At 51.0% G+C, this 19,692-nt stretch overlaps 1 protein-coding gene across 5 annotated transcripts in view; it reads left to right on the top strand.

The window, feature by feature from the left end:
* Window positions 1-19,692, top strand: part of KIF2C (kinesin family member 2C) — a 1,350,025-nt gene that overhangs the window by 150,153 nt on the left and 1,180,180 nt on the right. For 4 of the 5 annotated variants that reach the window (XM_069642340.1, XM_069642339.1, XM_069642338.1 and 1 more), the window contains one exon: window positions 4,140-4,247. In XM_069642340.1, coding sequence (XP_069498441.1) covers window positions 4,140-4,247 — 108 coding nt within the window. Of the gene's footprint in view, window positions 1-3,980; window positions 4,071-4,139; window positions 4,248-19,692 lie in introns of those variants that run through there. The other variant, XM_069642341.1, reaches the window with a different exon arrangement.

Here is a 19,692-nt window from a genome sequence, read left to right as displayed (position 1 = left end):
TGATTCTAACGGACAACACGGTGGCCACGCACTACCTCAACAAAAATGGGGTGGGCAGGGTCACTTCCTCTGTGCAGGGAGGCGATGCAGCTCGAGTTCTGGGCCATCCAGCAGGAAGTTTCGATCTCGGCCGTTCATCTGGCCGGAGACTACAACGAGACGGCGGACGCTCTGAGCAGGCAGTGCACGATCTCTCACGAGTGGGAGCTGGCTCAGGAGATTCTCCTGGAGATCTTTCCACTTTGGGGGACCCCTCAAGTGGATCTCTTCGCCTCCAGTGTGAACCGGAAGTGCCGAAAGGTTCTGCTTGTGGGAATTTCCTCCAAAAGGAGCCTTAGGAGACGCGTTCGTGGTGGAGTGGTCATTCCCACTGCTGTGCGCGTTTCCTCCAGTCCGTCATCCCGCAAGTACTGCAGAGGTTACGGAGGTTCGGTTCCCGGATGATCCTCATTGCTCTGGCGTGGGCCTAGAGGACGTGGCACCCGGACCTTCTCGACTGGTCCATCTGCCCTCCACGTCGTCTTCCCTACCGAGACGCTCTCTCACGGGAGGGGGAGTCATGTTCTCCATCCAGAGGTCATATCCCTCAACCTTCACGCTTGGCTTCTGAAAGGTTGAGGTATAAGGATTGGGACCTCCCTGAAGATGTGATGGAGGCGTTGCTCTCGGCCAGGCGGCAGGCAACAAAGTCTCTGTACCGTTGCCGTTGGAGAAAGTTCTGCGACTGGTGCAGTGTTAAGAATATATATCCTTTTGAATGTGACATTCCCATGGTTCTGTCTTTTTTGCTTTCTTTGGCCCACAGGGGCTTGCAAGTGTGGACCGTTGAAGGTTACCTGGCGGCGCTGTCCATATTTAAGTGCTGGTTTGAAGAATGTTCCTATTAAGATTCCTTTTAATTTTTCAGTTTTTGAAAGGGCTCACTAATGTGTTCCCTATGTCACCTTTTCTGGTGCCCGGTTGGGATTTGAACCTTGTTCTTAAGTTTCTTATGGGTGCTCCGTTTGAGCCTTTGCATTCTTGCCCTTTGAGACTGCTAACTCTGAAAACTGTTTTTGATTGCGGTTACTTCCGCTCGCAGAGTGAGTTACAGGCACGTTGTCCTTAGAGTTCGTCCTTTTCTTCCGAAGGTGGTTTCAGAATTTCATTTGAGCCAGAAGGTTGTTCTTCCAGCGTTCTATCCTCCTCCACATTTTGGTAAGGAAGGGGAGAGGCTCCATAGGCTTGATGCTAGGAGAGCCTTGAGCTTTTATATTTCGCGCATGTCCCGGGTCAGAGTGGACGATTAACTTTTCATTGGTTACGCTGGAAAGCGTTTGGGACAAGCTGTGACGAAACACTCTCGTTGGATTATTTTAGCGATCTCCGAGTGTTGCCGCTTGGTGGGTAATGACCCTCCAGCTGGCTTGCGTGCCCATTCTACCACGGGATTGGCTTCGTCTACTGCCCTGCAGAGGGGTGTTCCTATTTGTCACATTTGTGATGCAGCCACCTGGGCTTCCGTACATACTTTAGTACGGCACTACTCCCTCGATTACATCCGAGGGCAGGATCTGGCCTTTGGCAAGGCAGTCCTTTATTCCGCAATTTCATTGGGCATGCTAAATTTGTTCTAAATTCTTTTCCCACCTCCTTGCTTGGTACTGCTTTGGGAGTCTGTCATAGATATGGAATACGTCGGAGGACCCAATCCCCTCGAAGAACAAGTTACTTTCTTAATTGGTAACGTTCTTTCGATGGGATGGTCCGACAACGTATTCCATATCGCTCCTTCCCTACCTTCCCCGCTGCAGAATTTATTTTGCAATTGCAGCTTGGGTTCCACAAGGCCTTGTGTCTGACTGGCAGAAAACTGGTGGCACACATTCTGGGGAGAAAAAAGTACAGCTGAGGCTATGGGCGTTGTGCGTCCTACTTATCACATTGGGTGATGTCGGAGGAGGTCCTTGGGGACGGCGCATCAATGCAGGATGCAGACGCCGAAGATTTTCCGAAGCAGCACAGCTGTGGACTTTACCTGTCATAGATATGGAATACGTCGTCGGACCATCCCATCGAAAGAACGTTACCAGTTAAGAAAGTAACTTGTTCTTTGCTAAACTTGAGGACAATTGAAAGTAAATTGATAATGGTTTGATTAATACATTGTGATGTTATGGAGAATAAGGAATATTGAACTTCCTCGAACCTTCCACAATATAGTTCTCATGACGTAAACGTGCTGAGAGCTGTGGTTCGTTAATAGGATTGCTGGTGTACAGGCTCGGACTGGCCTATAGGGCCGAACCAAAAACTCAAAATGCTAGTGTGGGGCTGTTTTTTGCTAAGTGGCCAATATGGGCAGTTTGCGTTAATTCACTCTGCGGCTAGTAGTTTTGACCAGTGTTGCTGAATAAATATTCTTTAATGTGCCCGATTTGCACCACACTTGATTGCAAAACTCCCCATTGGTTGCTAATCAAACAGGGTCACAAAAGGAATTAATTGCCTGGTGCGATCCTGCTGGTGAAAGTCGATAGCTAGATGACAAACCACTGACGGTTTTATTGGGGAGATCAGTCTATTGCTCATGAGAGCCCATGCGTGAGGTGCTTTTCAGTGACCGGTGCCTGTCTCCACAGGTCCAGGAGCAAGGTCGAATGACGTCGTCTCGAGAGGCCGAATTTCAAGGGTAATTTACAAACGGATCTGCGCTTTTCAACGTTTGTTGAATTCTTTGGTGTTTCACTGCTTTTGGTAAACTATATAGGTTTGACTATTTTGTTACCGTCCCACTTCAAACTATGATCGAACGTGTTCGTTTACTGCGCCACCATTATTTTTGGAATTACTCAAGTAGGTTGCATGCCATGAGGGCTAATACGGTCCGCGGTTTAGCTCTGGCTGGCCCTTGGCAGTTTTATGAGTCATGTATCTTTACGTTGTCGCTTGAGCTTTCATTTTTTAGTTAACTCCTTCGCCTGTAGTGCTCGCCCGATTTACCTCCCCATTAAATCTGTCCATTGGATTCCTGGAATTGCACTGTACTGGATTACTGAAGAGCCTGTTAATTATGCGGGTTTTATTCAGTATGCGCCCTGGGGTGGATTGGGAACCAAGAAGCACTGGAAATTACCACATGAAAGGGCCACTGGGTGCAGAGGCCTACGGGAATTCTCCAGAGTTCCCTATAGGGCAGTCGAGCCCTGTATGCGCCACTCCAGCACAGTCCCACTCTGTGCCTGTCGGCACGAGGACTTTGTTTTCATTGCTCTCTCAGTGCAATGACCTGTCCTGGTCACAAGGATATGAATTGTTTTACGTCCATATAGTAGCAATTTTACAGTCTTTTCCCCGTGGAAGAATATTTATTTAAGCCCCTTAATTGTATGCACTTAACACGATTTCAGTTTGTACCCATGCGTTTTTATTACACTTATCCATGCTCTTTAGATGGGAAGTGCCAAATAAAAGGTTGAACCGCAAAGTCGTTCAGATCGCGCAATAGATCTCCTCATTCGGCAGCTTCACTTCTATTCCCCCCCTCCCCCACAATCTTGGCTCTTTTTACACGAACTAGACCAGTAGGTTATGCAATGACAGCTGGTTCAGAGAGTAACGAACGAGTCTCGTGCTGCAGTTCTCTGGGAAGGATTTTCAAGTTCTGTGATTGGCAGCATTAATTTCGTTAACATTGTGAAGTTTGACGGTTTTGTGAGTAGGCAATAAGTGGGTTTTAGCTGCTTTCTGAGTCTTAACTTTTCATAAGCATTGGTAAATGTTTCGATGCCATATGGTGCATCGTTTTATGGACTTTATTTAGTCTATGCACCGCTTCTCCGCACCAATGCAATGTCAGATTTCCCGCCCAGAATACTTCCGCTGAATGTGCTGGTTGGACTGTTGTGACGCCGACCTTGTATTTAAAGCGCAGGGCTAATTTTACACTTTCACTGTTTGGATGGTTTTCAATTACTTGCTGCGATGCTGGTGGTTTTACTGTAATTCATATCTCCAACCGTCCCACCACGACTTTTTTCTTTTGGCGACCGTTTCTTTACTTTAACCTGTTTATCTGCCATTGAATCATGGTAATTAACGTTTTAGTGTTTGTAAACTCGCTCAAGTTTCTGCTACTAAAATCTGAATACTATTTGCAGATTAACATCGAGGACATTGTGGCTGTGAACCCCGAACTACTTGAAGGCCTCGCTGGACCCCCTCATGTGAAGGAGAATCTGCCCCCTCAAGGCACGGTCCCTTTTACGGTAAGAGTGATGCTTGTATTGGGATTCTTTCCAGAATTTTAACTATTGTCCCTTTGGGGTGTCCATGACGTGCCGAGTGCCGGGACATAGCCGTTACTCCTAAATTAATTATAAAACAGTGGTTCGATAACGTGCATTTTTTGCGAAGGTTTGAGCTAGCCCATTCATTTGTAAGGCAATGTGAAAAGCGCACTCAAAAGTTAAACTTTGCGGCTTGTCATTGGTGTCTGTCCCAAATTCGTTCTTAGTTGCGCGAGTGTAGTGCTGAAGCGGTGCTACTGTTGCACTGACTCACCCAGTGACCAGATGAGCAGCTTTATGGGTTGACTGTAAACCTACTCGAGCTATCCTAAAAGCCGCCCCACTCACTAAGCAATTGGGGTCCTTGAAGCGTTAGCCGTGATGGGGCAAACCTCTCTGCAACGAGAGAACTTTTCTGAACGAGATCAAATTATTCATGGATGCTAGCTTTAAAGTGCGTCTAGTGTGCAGAATTAGCATCTCGGCAGTTGACTCGCTCCGTTTTCATAATGGGAGTTTGAGGATGTAATTACCCCTTCATTAATCGTATTCATATGTATATCTAGAGATCTATATACACCAAGGCCATCTCCAGAAGATGGCAAAACTTCATTTGAGGACACTGTTTGCCCATTGATCAATTTAAAGGAAAACGTGACTCCTTGACTGCCAAAACATTATAGCTATTGTTGCAATGTCCTTCTCCTTTGGTTGGCTGTGGACTAGAACCCACGCTAAATTACACAGCCTGTCCCCGTGGCTTCTCGTTTGATGGCGTCCCAAGGGGACCCATCATTTTGTACACCAAAAAGCCTAATCTGAACTCCGAACTGGGTTGCATATGTTGAGTCCTGGACTTTATCCTCCATGCTGGCCCATTAGCTGCAATCTCTGGCGGGGCAGGGTGTTTTTTTTTTTTAAAAAAAAATGTATTACAACAATCTAGCTTTCTTTTTCACGAATTTTGTTCGTTTTCTTTAATTTCTAGTTATACTCCTGTGCCTCGTGGGCAGAGATTGTTGAAGTGTAACGCGGTTGCATGTTTCTTCATGGTGTCTTGTTCCTTTACCATTGCTGGAACTCTCGCATTTTTGTTACTTGTTGTATCGTGCATTCTGTTTGTGTGCATCTGCTGCTATCTTTGGGTGCTAGGGATTCTGGAATCTGGGGGTGGAATGTCTATGATGGAACCTGGGGAAGTTGGCGGTTGGAGTTCAGCTGAATGGAGCAGGGGGTTGCTGTTTGGATATCCTGATTAAAATAAATAAGCAAGAAAATCCCTACCTGAACCTGGTGAGCGTCTTTCTTACACTTCTAATGGCGTCGTAAGGTCTTGTACCATCTAAAAGGTTAGTTCCACTCATTTTACTTCCACACATTGTAGGTGCAACTTGTTCTGGCATGTTACTACTTGTTGGATGACACTGGGTGCCTCTGCTACTGACTACTGTATCGCTTTCAGTTGCATGTGATCTTATTCAAGGGAGTTTCGGAAACTGCCTCCAAATAAGACTCACAATTAATTCAGACTCTTTTGTGGAAACTGTTAACCTTTGTTTAATGGTCTTGCACACCATCTAATTCCAGCTCTCTGGGACAAGAAACGGGCAGTGCTAAAACTACCTTATTTTAATTGAAGTAGAACACAAAATAGACTGGTGGCTCTCCTTTCAATGGATGGGGGGGGAAATGCACCTGGAAACATTGTTGCTGAAAAGCAGCAGGTCACATCGCAATGCCACTTTTAATGCAATCTGCCGAATTCTTTACAATAACAATTATAATACTTATTATAAACAGACTATGGACAGGTGGGCATTTATTCAGAATTAGACCGTTGAACATTACATGTAAAACAAGTCAAAGCATTTGTTAACATGAAACTTGTTTTGGGAAACTGTCAAATCAGTTTTGAAATGCCATGCAATCGCATGATTGGGCATTCAATCTAGTGAAGGAATCCACGTCCGTTATGCGGTTTAGGTGCCTCAGCCATTCACATATTGCAAAACATGTTCCTTTCTGTGCTGCCTTAAATTGTAATGCAGTGGAGTTGGAAAGATTTTTAAAAATGGGTAATTTTCTAGGAAACATTTGAATGCAAAATGAAACCACCTCAAAGTGTATATTGTGATTGTTAATTGACAGTTTCAGTATCCCATTTTTCTAGTCCCTGTTAAGGGCTAGGAAGTAAGTTCGTTCAAAACGTTTTACTCCTATGTCCCGGCCCCTTTCCTCAATACTTTTGGGATATTCTGTCCTTCAGGCGGGGACCGGAGCACTTTTTGTAAAAAGCATCAAACTTTTTTTTTGTCATTCTGCTTTTACGTAGGGTACTGCATGTGGCCATAACCCCACCCTTCTGAGCTCCACCCCACGCATCGCCCTTCAGTCCTTTTCTGAGCGCGGTTGGGGCTGGACGGACTACCATCACTGGGAATTTGCCTTTTTATTCCCTTTGTCCTGCCTGCCTGCTCCGGTTAATCATCTAGTCCTCCATCTATGCTGGAGTGTCTGGGATTCATGTCCTCTTCATGCGAACGTTTCGCGAGGGCGGGTCCTTATTCTCTGCTTGGAGTGTCTAGGCCCAGAACATTGCTGGGATTTATGCTTCTATTGCGACTCCCTCTCTGTCCGGGCATTCCAACATAGTCTTCTGTGGGAGGAAGTGTTTCAGCGTGCTCCTTCACCTCATTTACAGCTTGTCATTGACGAAAAGAAGAAACTCCCGGTAAGTGCTTTACTTTTTAGGGCACCACGGCCAGGGGATTTCTTTCTGAGGTCTTCCAGGACAGGGAGGTGCTCCAGTACCTCTGTCACCGGGGTTTCCCCTGAGGTGCCGAAAGGGCCTAATAGGCGTACTGGAGTGTTCTGAGGGTTCCCTTAGAAGACCTGCCAAAACCTGTCATTGTTCTGAGGTTCACCATTTGGGTGCTAAAGTTCAGCCCAGTTCTTCTGGGTCTGTGGTTACCAGAGTTTGCTGTGAGGTCTGTTTCCAGAGCTTTCCACACGGGTACCGGGGTACGCTTTGAGGCCTCCATTTCTGGAGCGTTACACCCTGTCTCGGCTCCTTAACAGAGCTATCAGTTCCGGGTTACAACCCTAGGTTCCTCGTCTTGAGGTTGAGGTCGGTACTGACAGAATCAAGAGATCCTCTTTGAAGGGCTCGTCAGTGAGGATTGTTCCTCAACCTTACCACGCTCGGGGTCGTGGTGGTACCATTTCTGTCAGGGGGGGCAAAGAGGGCAGTCACGGACGACAAGCCTTCCAGTACTGGCTTTGCCGAGGTTCCTCCACTAGAGACTAATTCGGGGGCATGTTCTAAGAGGTCTAGTAAACCTTGGAGCCCTCCCAGCACCGGCTCGGCCGAGGATCCTTGTGTCAAGGCTAAAGTTTTACTCCAGTCCCTGGACTCCCCTGAGGAGACTATTGCCTCATCTTCGCATGTGACCGTTCTCCTCAGGTGCCAACAAAATGGCAGCCCAACCTCCATGGTACACAGCGGCTATTTTGGATACGTCCGTCACACCAACATTCACGATGTCCGGTGCTGGGAACATGTCTCTTGGGGCTGAGAAGCCTTTCCACGCTATGTGGACAACAACCTGTTCTGCCCTTCATTTGACTGGCGTGCTTGGACACCGCTGCCTCATACAGTCTTGCTCTCTTCTGCTTCCGCTCCACTCATCTATGTGGATCAAGCTGGTGGTGGACCCTCCTAGCAACCAGCCTCCTTGCGCTCATGGCGGTATGCACCTCGCGAGCGGCCTCTGCCTGTTTCAGCACCAAAATACTTAGTTGAGGTGAATTTTTCGGGAAGTTTCAGATGCTAGTGTATTCTCTCCATGAAGGCATATTTTAAACTTCTTTTCAGGGAAATGTACCCTGAACCTCCTATCGCACCTCCGGCCCCGGCTGTTCCTACGCAGGTCCCGGTGATGCCACTTCATCTATTGCTTCCTAGTATGGCCTCTGCTGTCGCTTATTTTGAAGACACCCGCAGAGAGACACCACCTTAAAACCTGAGGTGCTTCTCCAGCATTGAATCTTTCATGGATTCACATGCTGTGAATATTCCCCGTCAGGCTGGGGAACCTCAGTCATTTTAACTTGGCGTTTTCCTATGGGGAACTTCGGCACTTCAGTGCCCAATCAATGTCCTTTTCGGGTGCTTTAGCTACCACCAGTAGGATGTAGGGTATAAATAGCCCCGCCCCCACAATTTCCCCTGAGATTTCAACTGTCTCCAGTGTTGGTATCACCTCGTGCTGGTGTGATTGGTTTGCAATGTCTTCAGGAAAATCTTTATTCCGGCCCTGTGCAACTTGCGGGCTGAGGAAAGTGTATGAGGGGGACGGACATATAGACTGCCTCTATTGCCTTTACCCCCATCACTCGGCCGAGTCTTGTGAGATCTGTAAAGGGTTTTCACAGAAGATGCTTAAGGACCGCAATCAGCAGTTGGTGTGATGGCTGAACGAGAGTACCTACCCTTCCTCGGAGGTGGGGTCGGTGCATAGCCTGCCGTTTGAAAGGCCTGTTCAAGCGGCAGATCATCGCCGGTCGGCATCAGCTGAGCCTCTGGCTAAGAAGTCTCTGCCTGTCCCTGCGGAGGTCGGGAAGAGTGGGCGCTCGTCTTTGAGTAAACAGCTGTCAAAGGGGACGTCTTGATCCAAGCATGATTGGTTGGACCAGTCATGAGGTCGAGAAGTCGGCATCTCAGGTGAAGCCAAGAAAGACTTGTCGAAACGCACCTCTTCAGGGGACCATCACAAGTCCTTTAGTAGGAAGTTGTCTAAAATCAGTCCAGTGGAGCCAGGCAGGCGGGATCACCTGAAATATCTACACCGCAGGTTGCGGTTCCATCTACGTCATTGTCGACGGGAGTCCCGTCATCAACTGCTCGTTTGTCAGCTCCGATACAGTCGTCGACGATCGTGTCTTTGGCTCCAGCAGGAGAAAAAGGCCCGTTATTCTCATCGAGGATGGATACAAGGTTGCTGCCGACGAGTGAGGCGTGGCAGGATGATCGGGAGTCCGTTTTGGGTCTGTCGGCCCTGGGCCTGCAGTGTGTTGGTTCGTCCAGTTACCCGCTGGTGAATCCACAGGCGATGTCGCTCCAGGTGCTGTCCACATTGCAATCCTTGTTGGGCCAGCTGGATTCTAGTTTTCTTTCTGGGTGTGGCTCCGGTGGGACCTATCGTCGACACTGCAGGTGTTCCTCCGCGTTCAGCAGCTGAGTTGTCGGCTCCTCTGCAGTTGACTTAAGATCGTCCACGTTCCCATCCTGAAGAGGGTGAGCTGCCAGACTCTGAATCGGACGGTGTGCCTAGGGAGACCATGTCTACTGGCTCTTCTTCGCTGTCAAGGGATCCGGCGTGGGATTCGGACATTGAGATGGAACTACCTCGTAGTCCGGCACAACCGTCTCCGCCCGATATGTTTGGGCGTTCCACGCCATGATGGCGAAGGCATGTGTGGAATTTGGGTTGGCTCCTGAGGAGCGGCGGAAGGAGTGTTTCCTGTTTGACTAAATGGGCAAGAGGTGGAAAGGTGTTTGCCGTGCCTATCCTGGACCACGTGTGCAGGAGGGCCTGCCCACGATGCAGCACCCCTTCTCAGAACCAGCTGTCAAAGGAAGGCTGGAGAAGAAGTTTAAGGCCCCAGACTCTACACCGAAGTGCTTGGTGTCGCAGCCCACTCCTGAGTCAGTGGTTTTGGAGGCGGCTAGCCGCAAAGCCAGGAGTCGGCACAAGTGTATTACCCCTCCCGACAGTGATGCTTGGAGACAGAATGCCTTCGGTAAAAAGGTTTTGACTGTTGGGGCGACTACGTTGAAAGCGGCCAATTCTTTGGTGATCATGGCTCGCTACGATCGTGAGATGTGGCATCAGTTGGCGCCTCTGCTGGAACATTTACCCGAGGAACACCATAAAGCTGCCATGGTGTTGGTACGTGAAGGGGAGGAGGCGTCCAATCATAGAATTAACATTTGCAGTGGACTTGGCGGAATCTGGTTTTAAACAGATCTACAACAGCGTAGTGCTGCGTCGACAAGCCTGGCTTAAGGGCACAGACTTTAGCCCGCAGGTGCATTATAAAGTTCTGGACATGCCCTGTGAGGGGGGGGGGGACAGTTGTTTGGTGAGAAAATTGATGAGGCCCTCAAGGGTATGAAGGAGGACTTGGAGGCTGCTAAGTCGTTGGGAGCCTTGCAGAGTGGGCACTCGTTTCGCCCCTTTCATCCCTTCCGTGGGGCGTCTGGAAATGCCCGGTTTACTTCCCCCAGAGACCGGGGCTACAGTCGGTCTGGTTACTCCTCCCAGGGATATAGGAGTTTGACGCAGAAGAGTCAGGACTTTCAGGCCTCCAAGAAAAGAGGTGGGCAGGCCTCTTCCAAGGGAAGACAAGCTAAGCCACAACAATGACTCATCGGGGAAATCTGCTGGGGGGCAGGGTAGCACTACACGTGGACAAGTGGTGCAAGATCACGTCAGACCGTTGGGTGTTTGACACAGTGCGCCTGGGCCACTCCCTGGATTTCAAGTGCGCCCCGGTCCCCATTCCTCCAGTGTGTACCATACAACCTCAGCTTCACATTCTACGACAGGAGGTTGTACTTGTGCTACAGAAAGGGGCTGTAGAATTGGTTCCTGTGGCTGAGAAAGGCCAAGGGGTTTTACTTTGTGAAGAAACCCAATGGCAAGTGGCGACTCGTACTGCATCTTCTGGCGTTGAACAAGACTCTGCAACACCTCAAGTTCAAGATGCTCACGCTTCAGGAGGTAGATTGTCTGTACAGCCAGGCAAGTTTCTGGCCTCGGATGTACAGGATGCTTATTTTCACATCCCTATGCGTCGACGGCACTGCAAGTTTCTGCGGTTTGTCGTAGAAGATCATTACCAGTTTCGAGTGCTCCCGTTCGGTTTAAAGTCGTCCCCCCAGGACATTTACAAAATGTTTGGTGGCGTGGCTCTGACAGGAAGGTCATCATGTCTACCCATACCTGGACGACTGGCTGGGACGCGGTTCGTCGCAGGGGGAGGCGCAGGAAAGTCTTGGCGCTACCATGCAGCGGTTGCAACGGCTAGGCTTCGCCGTGAACTTTGAGGTCCTCTGTCGCCTTCCAAGGACTTTGTTTTTCTGGGGGCAGAGTTTCAGGCTCTGCTAGGTCTTGTGAGGCCCTCGGGTGAGAGGGTTTTGAAGGGTTCTGAAGCTGAGAGGGTTCTGAAGCTCAGGCAAAAAGCGGCACAGTGGTTGGCAGTGATGCCGGACCTTCTGTCTCAGGACAAGGGCGTTGTCTGGCACCATGATCTGGGATCTCTCAGCCTAACGGCTTGGCTCCTGACTTCTCAGAGTGTGGCCTGCTAAAGCTTTCTGGTGTTTGTCAGAGCATTTTGGCAGAAGCAAGAGCTCCATCCACGAATGCCTCTTATGCATGTAAATGGAAAAGGTTTTGTGTGTGGTGTAAGGGCCAACTGGGGTGGACCCTTTGAAAATTTCGCCGCAGCAAGTTTTGCCATACTTAATACAGTTGGCAGAAAAGGGTCTGGCATTCTCCTCCATAAAGGTACACTTGGCAGAAATTTCTAGATTCACTTTGAAGCAGCATGCAGCCTCTGTTTGGTGATCGTCTCATCAAGCATTTCTTGAAGGGGTGGTTTTGGACCTTTCATCCAGTCGAGAAGTTTCCTCCGGTGTGGAGCCTTAATTGGTTCTGTTGGGACCTCCATTTGAGCCAATGTCGTTGACTCCTTTGCAGTTTGTCTATGAAGGTGGCTTTTCTGGTGGCCATTACTTCGGCCAGAAGGACGAGTTGCAAACTTTGGTTTTGGACCCTCCATACATGAGGTTCTTCAAGGACAAGGTGGTGTTGGCTACTAATCCGCACTTAATCCCAAAAGTGCCAGCATTTCACAAACTCTCTTCTATTGTGTTACCCTCTTTCTTTGCTTCAATCTCCAAGCAAGGACTTTCCCGAAGGGTGTCGTCTGCCACACTAAAGCTGGGAAGACTTTGGAGAGGAATCTGCGGGCACACTCGACGAGGGCTACGGCTTTGTCGGCATTATGGACGGGGATTCTGCTGGTGGACATTTGCCAGGCGACCTCCTTGGCCGTGAAGAAGCAGCATGGTGAGGATGTGGAGGTGGGACAGGCGGTCCTGCAACGCCTGTTTAAATGAGATAAGCCCAGCAGCTTTTGAGTATTTGTTTGAACTTGAACACTGAATGGGTTTCTTGTCTCATGCATGTGATTCTGTTTCTATATTGGTTTGCATTTGCACTCCGCCATGCATGATGTATACTGCTATGCAATCTATTCACAGCATGTGAATCCATGAAAGATCCAATGCTGGAGAAGGGAGTAGTTTCTTACCTGTAACTCCATTTCTCCAGCGTTGGTATCTATCTTGGATTCACATGTGCCCGCCGGCCGCCCCCTGCATGCAAACCTGGTTCAGGTTGCCTCCACTTTGCAGATTAAAATCTGAGGGGAAGCCGCAGGGGCGGGGCTATTTATACCCTATGTCCGATTGGTGGTGGCTAAAAACACCCAAAAAGGACGTTGATAGGACCCTGAAGTTTTCCATAGGAAAATGCTAAGTTAAAATGACTGATGTTCCCCAGTCTGACGGGGAATATTCACAGCATGTGAATCCATGAAAGATGCCAACGCTGTAGAAATGAGGTTACAGGTAAACTACATACTCCCTTACACTTCGTTGGATGACAAGTGGATCAGGATGGAGATGAGCAGCCCCGCTCTGTTAGAGCATTCCATGACCGGGTACTTGATATGATGGCCCTCCTTGACATTCCAGTACCAGAGGCCCCCACTCCACAGCAAGGGGTGCTTTCTGAAGCATTTACCCTGTCGCCTCAGGAGCGCACCGCCCTGTTCCTCCATAAGGACATCTTGGCTGAGGCCAGTAAGCTCTGGTATAAACTCAATACTGGGCTTCACCTCAACCAGAGGATTGATGCTCTATACAAGCTTCACGCCTCTGAGGAGGGAGCCTTAGTGGCTTGTCTGCTCCCTTCTTCAACGGTGGTGGCAGCAGCCACCCTCCAGTCAAAACCGGTTTCTACATCCTCCACGGCTGCAGCTCAAATCCTTTCTTGCTCAGGGCGTCCATAAGTGTATCCTCTTTAGAAAGTCTTTGCCAATTCAGCCCTCCAACTTTGTCAAGCCAAAACCAAGCTCATCCTGGCGGCAGCCAATCTGAGGCTGTGGAAAGAGTTGGCCGATATCCAGAAGTGTATTCCTGCAGATAGGCTAGACTATTTCATGGCCGGTTTGTCAGACGCCAAAGTGTTGGGACAGGATATACTGTAAGCTGCTGCACACCACGTAGATAACTCAGCTTGAGTCCTGATGTTCAGGGTTGACCTCGCCTGCCAGGCGTGGCTCCACGCGACAAAACTTTCAAAGGAAGTACAAGACAAGATCAACAGATGAGGGACTCACAGACTAGTACCCAATCCACCGAATCGTTATCGGTCCTGGCGAAAGCTCCTGCTAAGGCCCCTTATACACAGAGGTCAGGGTCCCAAACCCGGTCCTTCCCTGGATTCAGGGGGTTTGAGGATTGCCGAACTGAACCTCTGGTTGGCGGCCCATGCCCAAGCAACAACTGCAAGGTGGCAGTTTTTTCTCGCCCATCAGCCTTCTCTACAGGGACTGATGGTCTCTATCTCATCCAAATGATATATCTGGTCGGTCTCATGAGACTCCGGTGGGAGGACGAATCTCGTCTCATCTGGAGGCATGGCACACCATCACCGAAGACAGTGGGTTTTGTCCATTGCTTGGCTGGCTTTCGCTTGCCCCTCTCCCACTATACCACCCTTCAATCCTTCCAACAGACTGGGTCGTTCTCACTCAGAGCAGAGGTACAGAAACTTCTAGACCTCAGTGCGGTGGAGCCTGTTCACTTCTGGGAACAAGGGTAGGGCTTCTACTCCAGTCTGTTCAGTGCCCAAACTCAACCAGGCTGGCCTGCTCACTATCCTTGCTCTTTCCGAGTTCAACCTCTCTTCCCCAAGAGAAATTCAAGATGATCACGCCCTGCCAAATAAAGTCCTTTCTTCAGAAGGGCGACTGGAGGTCCACCATAGCGAGCCAGGACGCATACATGCATATCCTGATATGGAGGCCGCATCGGAAATACCTGCGTTTCTCCTTGGGAGGGAAACCCTTCCAGTTCCCTGTGCTCCCCTTTGGTCTCAGCTCTGCTCTGCGTGTATTTACGAAGATGTCGGTCATCACAGCTTTCCTCAGGCTGCCGGGAATTCTCATTATGGCTAATTTCCCTCACCTAGTTAGTCCCTCAGCAGCTTGCTGGATTTCTGGGGTTTATTTTTTCCACCTGGTAAGTGTGAACCTTTTTCCCACTTTTACATGTGTTTTACCATGTGTATTTCTACTTTCTCCAGCATGGAGTCTGGCATGGATTCGCATGCTCATGAATATTCCCAGTCATCAGGCTGGGAATCCTCAGTAAAGAAAAAAAATCAGTTTCGTTTCTGAACTGTCTTTCTACTAGTAACCAATCACTGGTCTCTGGGTCATACTGCCCCCAGCCAATGACTGCCCTCTACCTAAGCCCCTCCTCTGGCAGCAATCTCCAGATTTTTACCGCACGTTCAAGTGTTGGGAGTCCTCGTGCTATAGCTCTCGAGCTTTTACTGCGTTTTGCACATTTTCGGAGTTTAATCTCATTTTTAGGTAAAATCAAGCCTTAAGCTCCACCGTTTCTACTTCTGTTCAGTGACCCGTTTCGGAATTTTTCTACACCCCTCAAGGGCGAAGTTTTCGTTGGGTTTCGCATCTTGGAGGATTCCAGAAGATCTTTGAGGCCTACCCTGCGTGGACATGGCCCAGGACAAAGGAAACGCGACCCCTGGATCCAAGCTGTTCAGGAGCTGCCCTGGATGCAGATTGCAGAATGTCTTCGAGGATGAGCATTCCAGATGCCTCTAATGCCTTCACGAAGACAAAACACATGTGGAGAAGGACTGTGCGTTTTGCAAGAACATGTCTGAGCGGGTTATGAAGGATCGGTGTACCCGCCTCACCAACTGGCTGGAAGGGAAGAGCCCAGCAGCAGGTGAGACTAAGTCCGAGGGGTATTCTAAGACCTTTGAGGGCGCACCGGCGACAGGGGCCCAACAAAAGGCAAATCACTGAGTCTACGGGCACTGGGAGCGAGGCGGTGACCCTCCCACCAAGGTGAAGGCTTCAGGCACGCCCAAGGTAGTGAAGGCCTTGATTCACCTGGCTAAGGCCTCTATCAAGGGAGTCTTGGCGGCCCTGGCGAAGCATGTGGAGGCTACCCCAGTGGAGGCGACCTCGAGGCCTAGAGTTTCTTTGCCACCACGGAGGAATCCTCTTTTCAGCCCAACGATAAGACCCCCATGAAACCCAGGTGGAAAAAGAGGGGGGGGGGGTGCCCGGTGGCCATTACGGACACAGATACAGCCTCTGAACAGGAGCTGGCTGGAGTTGCGAAGATCCTGAACAAGAAGTTCGAGGTCTGGTCCCACGGGAGGGATCCCGAAGAGGCGGACGAAGAGAGCTACGGTAGTGCGGAGGAGTCCACTCCCCAACCGTCGCGCCCGGCGCTACCTGGACCACAAGACCACTCTGGTGCGATCTTGATGGCGATCCAGGCCTTGTGTACGCAGATAAGGACAAGGTTGCCCTTACCCCAATTGACGATCCAGCTGAGCCTGGACCGTCGGGAAGCCCTCAAGCAAGTAGAGAAGAGTTCAGACACCCCCCATCTTTCCAACCTTCTTGGCCTTCACAGCCTTCTTCTCTGGATCCAAGGGATGACGTGGGAACGGAGACAGTGGGGATGGATGACGGCGATGACGGGATGGGCCTCCCATCACCACCTCCTCGGGCCTCCCCGCCCTACAAAATTGGCTCCTTCCATGCCATGATCTCCAGGGCATCCGAGCTCTTCCAGCTCTGCCCCGAGGAAAAGGAAGTGTTCCTTTATCAACGGTTTGAGGCCAAGAGGAAGACAGTCCTCTCGATTCCTTTACTTGACGATATCTGGGACAAGGGGCTGTTGCTCCTGAAGAACCTGTCCACGGCTCCTGCCAGGAGAGACTGGTACGAGAAGAGGTACCGGGTCCCGGATTCCGCCCCCATGTGCTGTAGGGCGCAGCCGACCCTAGATTTGGTGTCTCCGCGGCTGCCAAGAAGAAAGCGGCAGGGACGACGGCCTCAACTTTGACCTCCCCGCCTGACGGCGAGGGAAAGAAAATGGACACCATGGGGTGGTGGGGTCATCTCGTCGGCGGCGGTGACTATTAAAGTGACCAACTCCCTCGCGATTGTGGCCCGCTACGACATGTCCGACAGGGAGCTGTGGTTTAAGATCGCTCCCCTGCTGGACTTCCCCTCGGACGACAAGAGGGCGGAAGCCCTGAAGATCCTTCAGGAAGGCGAGGTGGCGTCGGACCATGACATGCCACGGACATTGCTGACACCTGTTTTTGCCACATGGGCAACGATGTTTGCATTTGCTGGCGTGGTTGGCTCAAGGCAACAGATTTCCGCCAAGACGTGCATGCCTTTCGACGGGAACAATCTTTTTGGCAAGACAGTGGACGAGTCACTGCAGGCCGTCAAGGCCGACGCAGAGACGGCTCGCGCCTTGGGTGTTTTGCAGCAACGACGGCCGCCCTTTTGGAACTCTGAGGAAAGCAAGGTGCCTCCAAAGGATTCGGCAATGGCTCCACAACGTACTGCCAGGCAGCACGCTTCTCGTCGCAGGAGGCCTACAGAGGGCATGGCAAGTCAGGAGGAAGTTGTCGTTGGCAAGGCTGCTGCCAAGCTGCTGTAGAGTCGGGGGGGCCCCCACCTGAGCACCCCGGTGGGAAGCCGGCTGGCGAAGTTCATCAGCGTGTGGGAGTCCATCTCCACTGACGGATGAGCGCTGGATGCCCTGGCCCGCGGACACTCGAGTTTCAAAAGAAGTGCCCCCGCATTCCTCTCGTGGCCAGGAAGGAAAATCGCGTCCCTCAACTGCTGCTGGAAGTAAGGGCGATGCTGAAAAAAGGAGCCATCGAGCTCATCCCAAAGAGGCTCCGGGGTGTACTTGCGATACTTTCTCGTAAGAAAGAAGACTGCCGGCTGGCGACCCATCCTGGACCTTTGTCGTCTAAACAAGTACATCAAGTCCCAGAAGTTACGGATGGTCACCCTCAAGCACGTTCTGGGGCAGCTGGAGGAAGGCGACTTCCAATTGTCGCTGGACTTGGAGGATGCCTACTTCCACAGCCCCATCCTAAAAGAAAATCGAAAGTTCCTGAGATTTGTGTTCAAAGGGCGACACTATTGGTTCAAGGCCCTTCCCTTCGGACTGAAGCCGGCGCCCAGGGTATTCACCAAGTGCCTAGCACCAGTGGTGGCGCGGTTACGCCTACAGGGATCCACGTTTACCCCTACCTGGACGATTGGCTCATCCGATCAAGGACAAGAGAGCTCGCCGTCGCGCACACAGCGAAGACCGTCCAGCTGCTTGAGGATCTGGGATTCTCTATCAACATCTCGAAATCCCACTTGGTGCCATCGCAAGTCGCCCTGTTCCTGGGAGCCAGGCTTGACACAGTGGCACAATTGGCTTCTGTCAGAGGAAAGGACGAAGGCCATCCTGGGCAAGGTGCAGTGGCTGTCGACCATGGACGCGGCCAGAGTGCGGTCTGTCGAGTCCCTGCTCGGCATGATGTCCGCGTGCATCTACCTCGTGCGCCTGTGCAGGTTGCGGATGCGTCCACTACAAGAGTTCCTCGACACACGGATGCAGGCAGCAGGCAGCTTTGAAGACCAGATCCCGGTCAACGAGACCTTCCGCCAAGTGATCCGGTGGTGGGCACCCGTGCGTGTATGGATTTCCAGACCCCGGCACACCAGGAGACTGACGAATGCCTCCCTGGAGGGATGGGGAGCGCACACCGGAGGTCTTCATGCAAGAGGACTTTGTCTCCCGGAGGAGAGGTCACTACACATCAATGTCCTGTAGCTCCGAGCCGTGTTCTGGGCCCTCGGGTCGTTCCTCCCGTCCCTCAAGTGCAAGTTGGTAAGGATCTTCACCGAAAACACCACCACAATGTTTTTACATACGCAAGCAGGGACGCACCAGATCCCCAGCCCTATCCAAGGAGGCCCAGGATCCGTGGCACTTGGCTGTCGCCAAGGGATGTTCTGGTACCCTTCCATCTGGCAGGAACAAAGCACATCATTGCGGACTCGCTCAGCAGAGAGCTGTGCTTGTGCCACGAGTGGGAACTGCATCATGATCAAATGGATCTACTTTTCCAACGATGGGGCAATCCCCAGATCAACCTATTCACGATGGCGACAAACACCAAGTGTCGGAGGTTCGCCAGCAGGTTTTCCCAGCCAGAGAGTATGGGCGATGCCTTCTTATTCCCCTGGGACGGCCTGTTCCTGTATGTGTTCCGGCGTGGCCGAGGCAGATTTGGTTCCCGGACCTTCTGGACATGTCGGCGTTCCACCCCCCCCCCCCAACCCACAGTCAAACTGCCGACGGATGCGCTTCTTCGCGTCAGTCGTCATCCTCCACCACGACCCGGGGTTGCTGAACCTGCAGGCCTGGCTCCAGCAGCACTAGAGTTCGGAGGATCCGATATCCCGGCGGACTGAAAGGAGGTGTTTGCAAAGGCCAGGGCGTCCTAGACTCTCGTGCTATGGACACAAATGGGAGAGGTTCTGTCTGGTGCCGTGCACAGAAGATTAACCCTCTGCGAATTACGGCTCTGCAGGTGCTGCCGTACTTACTATCGTTGGCCAAGGTGGGGCTGGCACATGCCTCCATCAAAATCCATCTGGCGGCTATCTCCTGCTACACCAGAACTACAGGGCGGTCAGATCTATGGTCCCATTGCCTGATGGAGTTCATGAAAGGGCTGTTCCGATCGTTCCTGCCGGTGAGGGCTCCGGCCCTGGCGTGGAGTTCAACCTGGAGCTGTCCAGGCTCATGGGGCCGCCATTCGAGACCGCTGAAATTCCTGTTGTGGAAGACAGCGTTTCTTGTGGCCATCACCTCCGCACGAGTGGGAGAGATCCAGGCCCTCTCCTGTAAACCTCCATACCTGACCTTCCACGAGACGAGGGTGGTGCTGATGACGCACCCATCCTTCATGCTCAAGGTGCCGTCCGCCTTCCACCTCAACGAGCCCTTGGTGCTACCCGTTGTCTTCCCGTCGCCTTCGTTGCCGGCTGAGAGGACTTTGCACTTGCTGATGTGGCGAGGGTGCTGAAGTTCTACGTGGACCGCACAGTGTCTTCGGAAGACATCACAGCTGTTTGTGAACTTTGGACCTGTGAACCAAGAGAAGGCCCTCTCGAAGGCTTCCATTTCCAGATGGCTCTCCGGCTCCAT

Source organism: Ambystoma mexicanum, chromosome 1q (genome assembly GCF_040938575.1).
Source record: "Ambystoma mexicanum isolate Mex_15411 chromosome 1q, UKY_AmexF1_1, whole genome shotgun sequence".
NCBI lineage: Eukaryota > Metazoa > Chordata > Amphibia > Caudata > Ambystomatidae > Ambystoma > Ambystoma mexicanum.
Note: the sequence above shows the minus strand (reverse complement) of the source record. Positions and strands in the feature narration are given on the sequence as shown.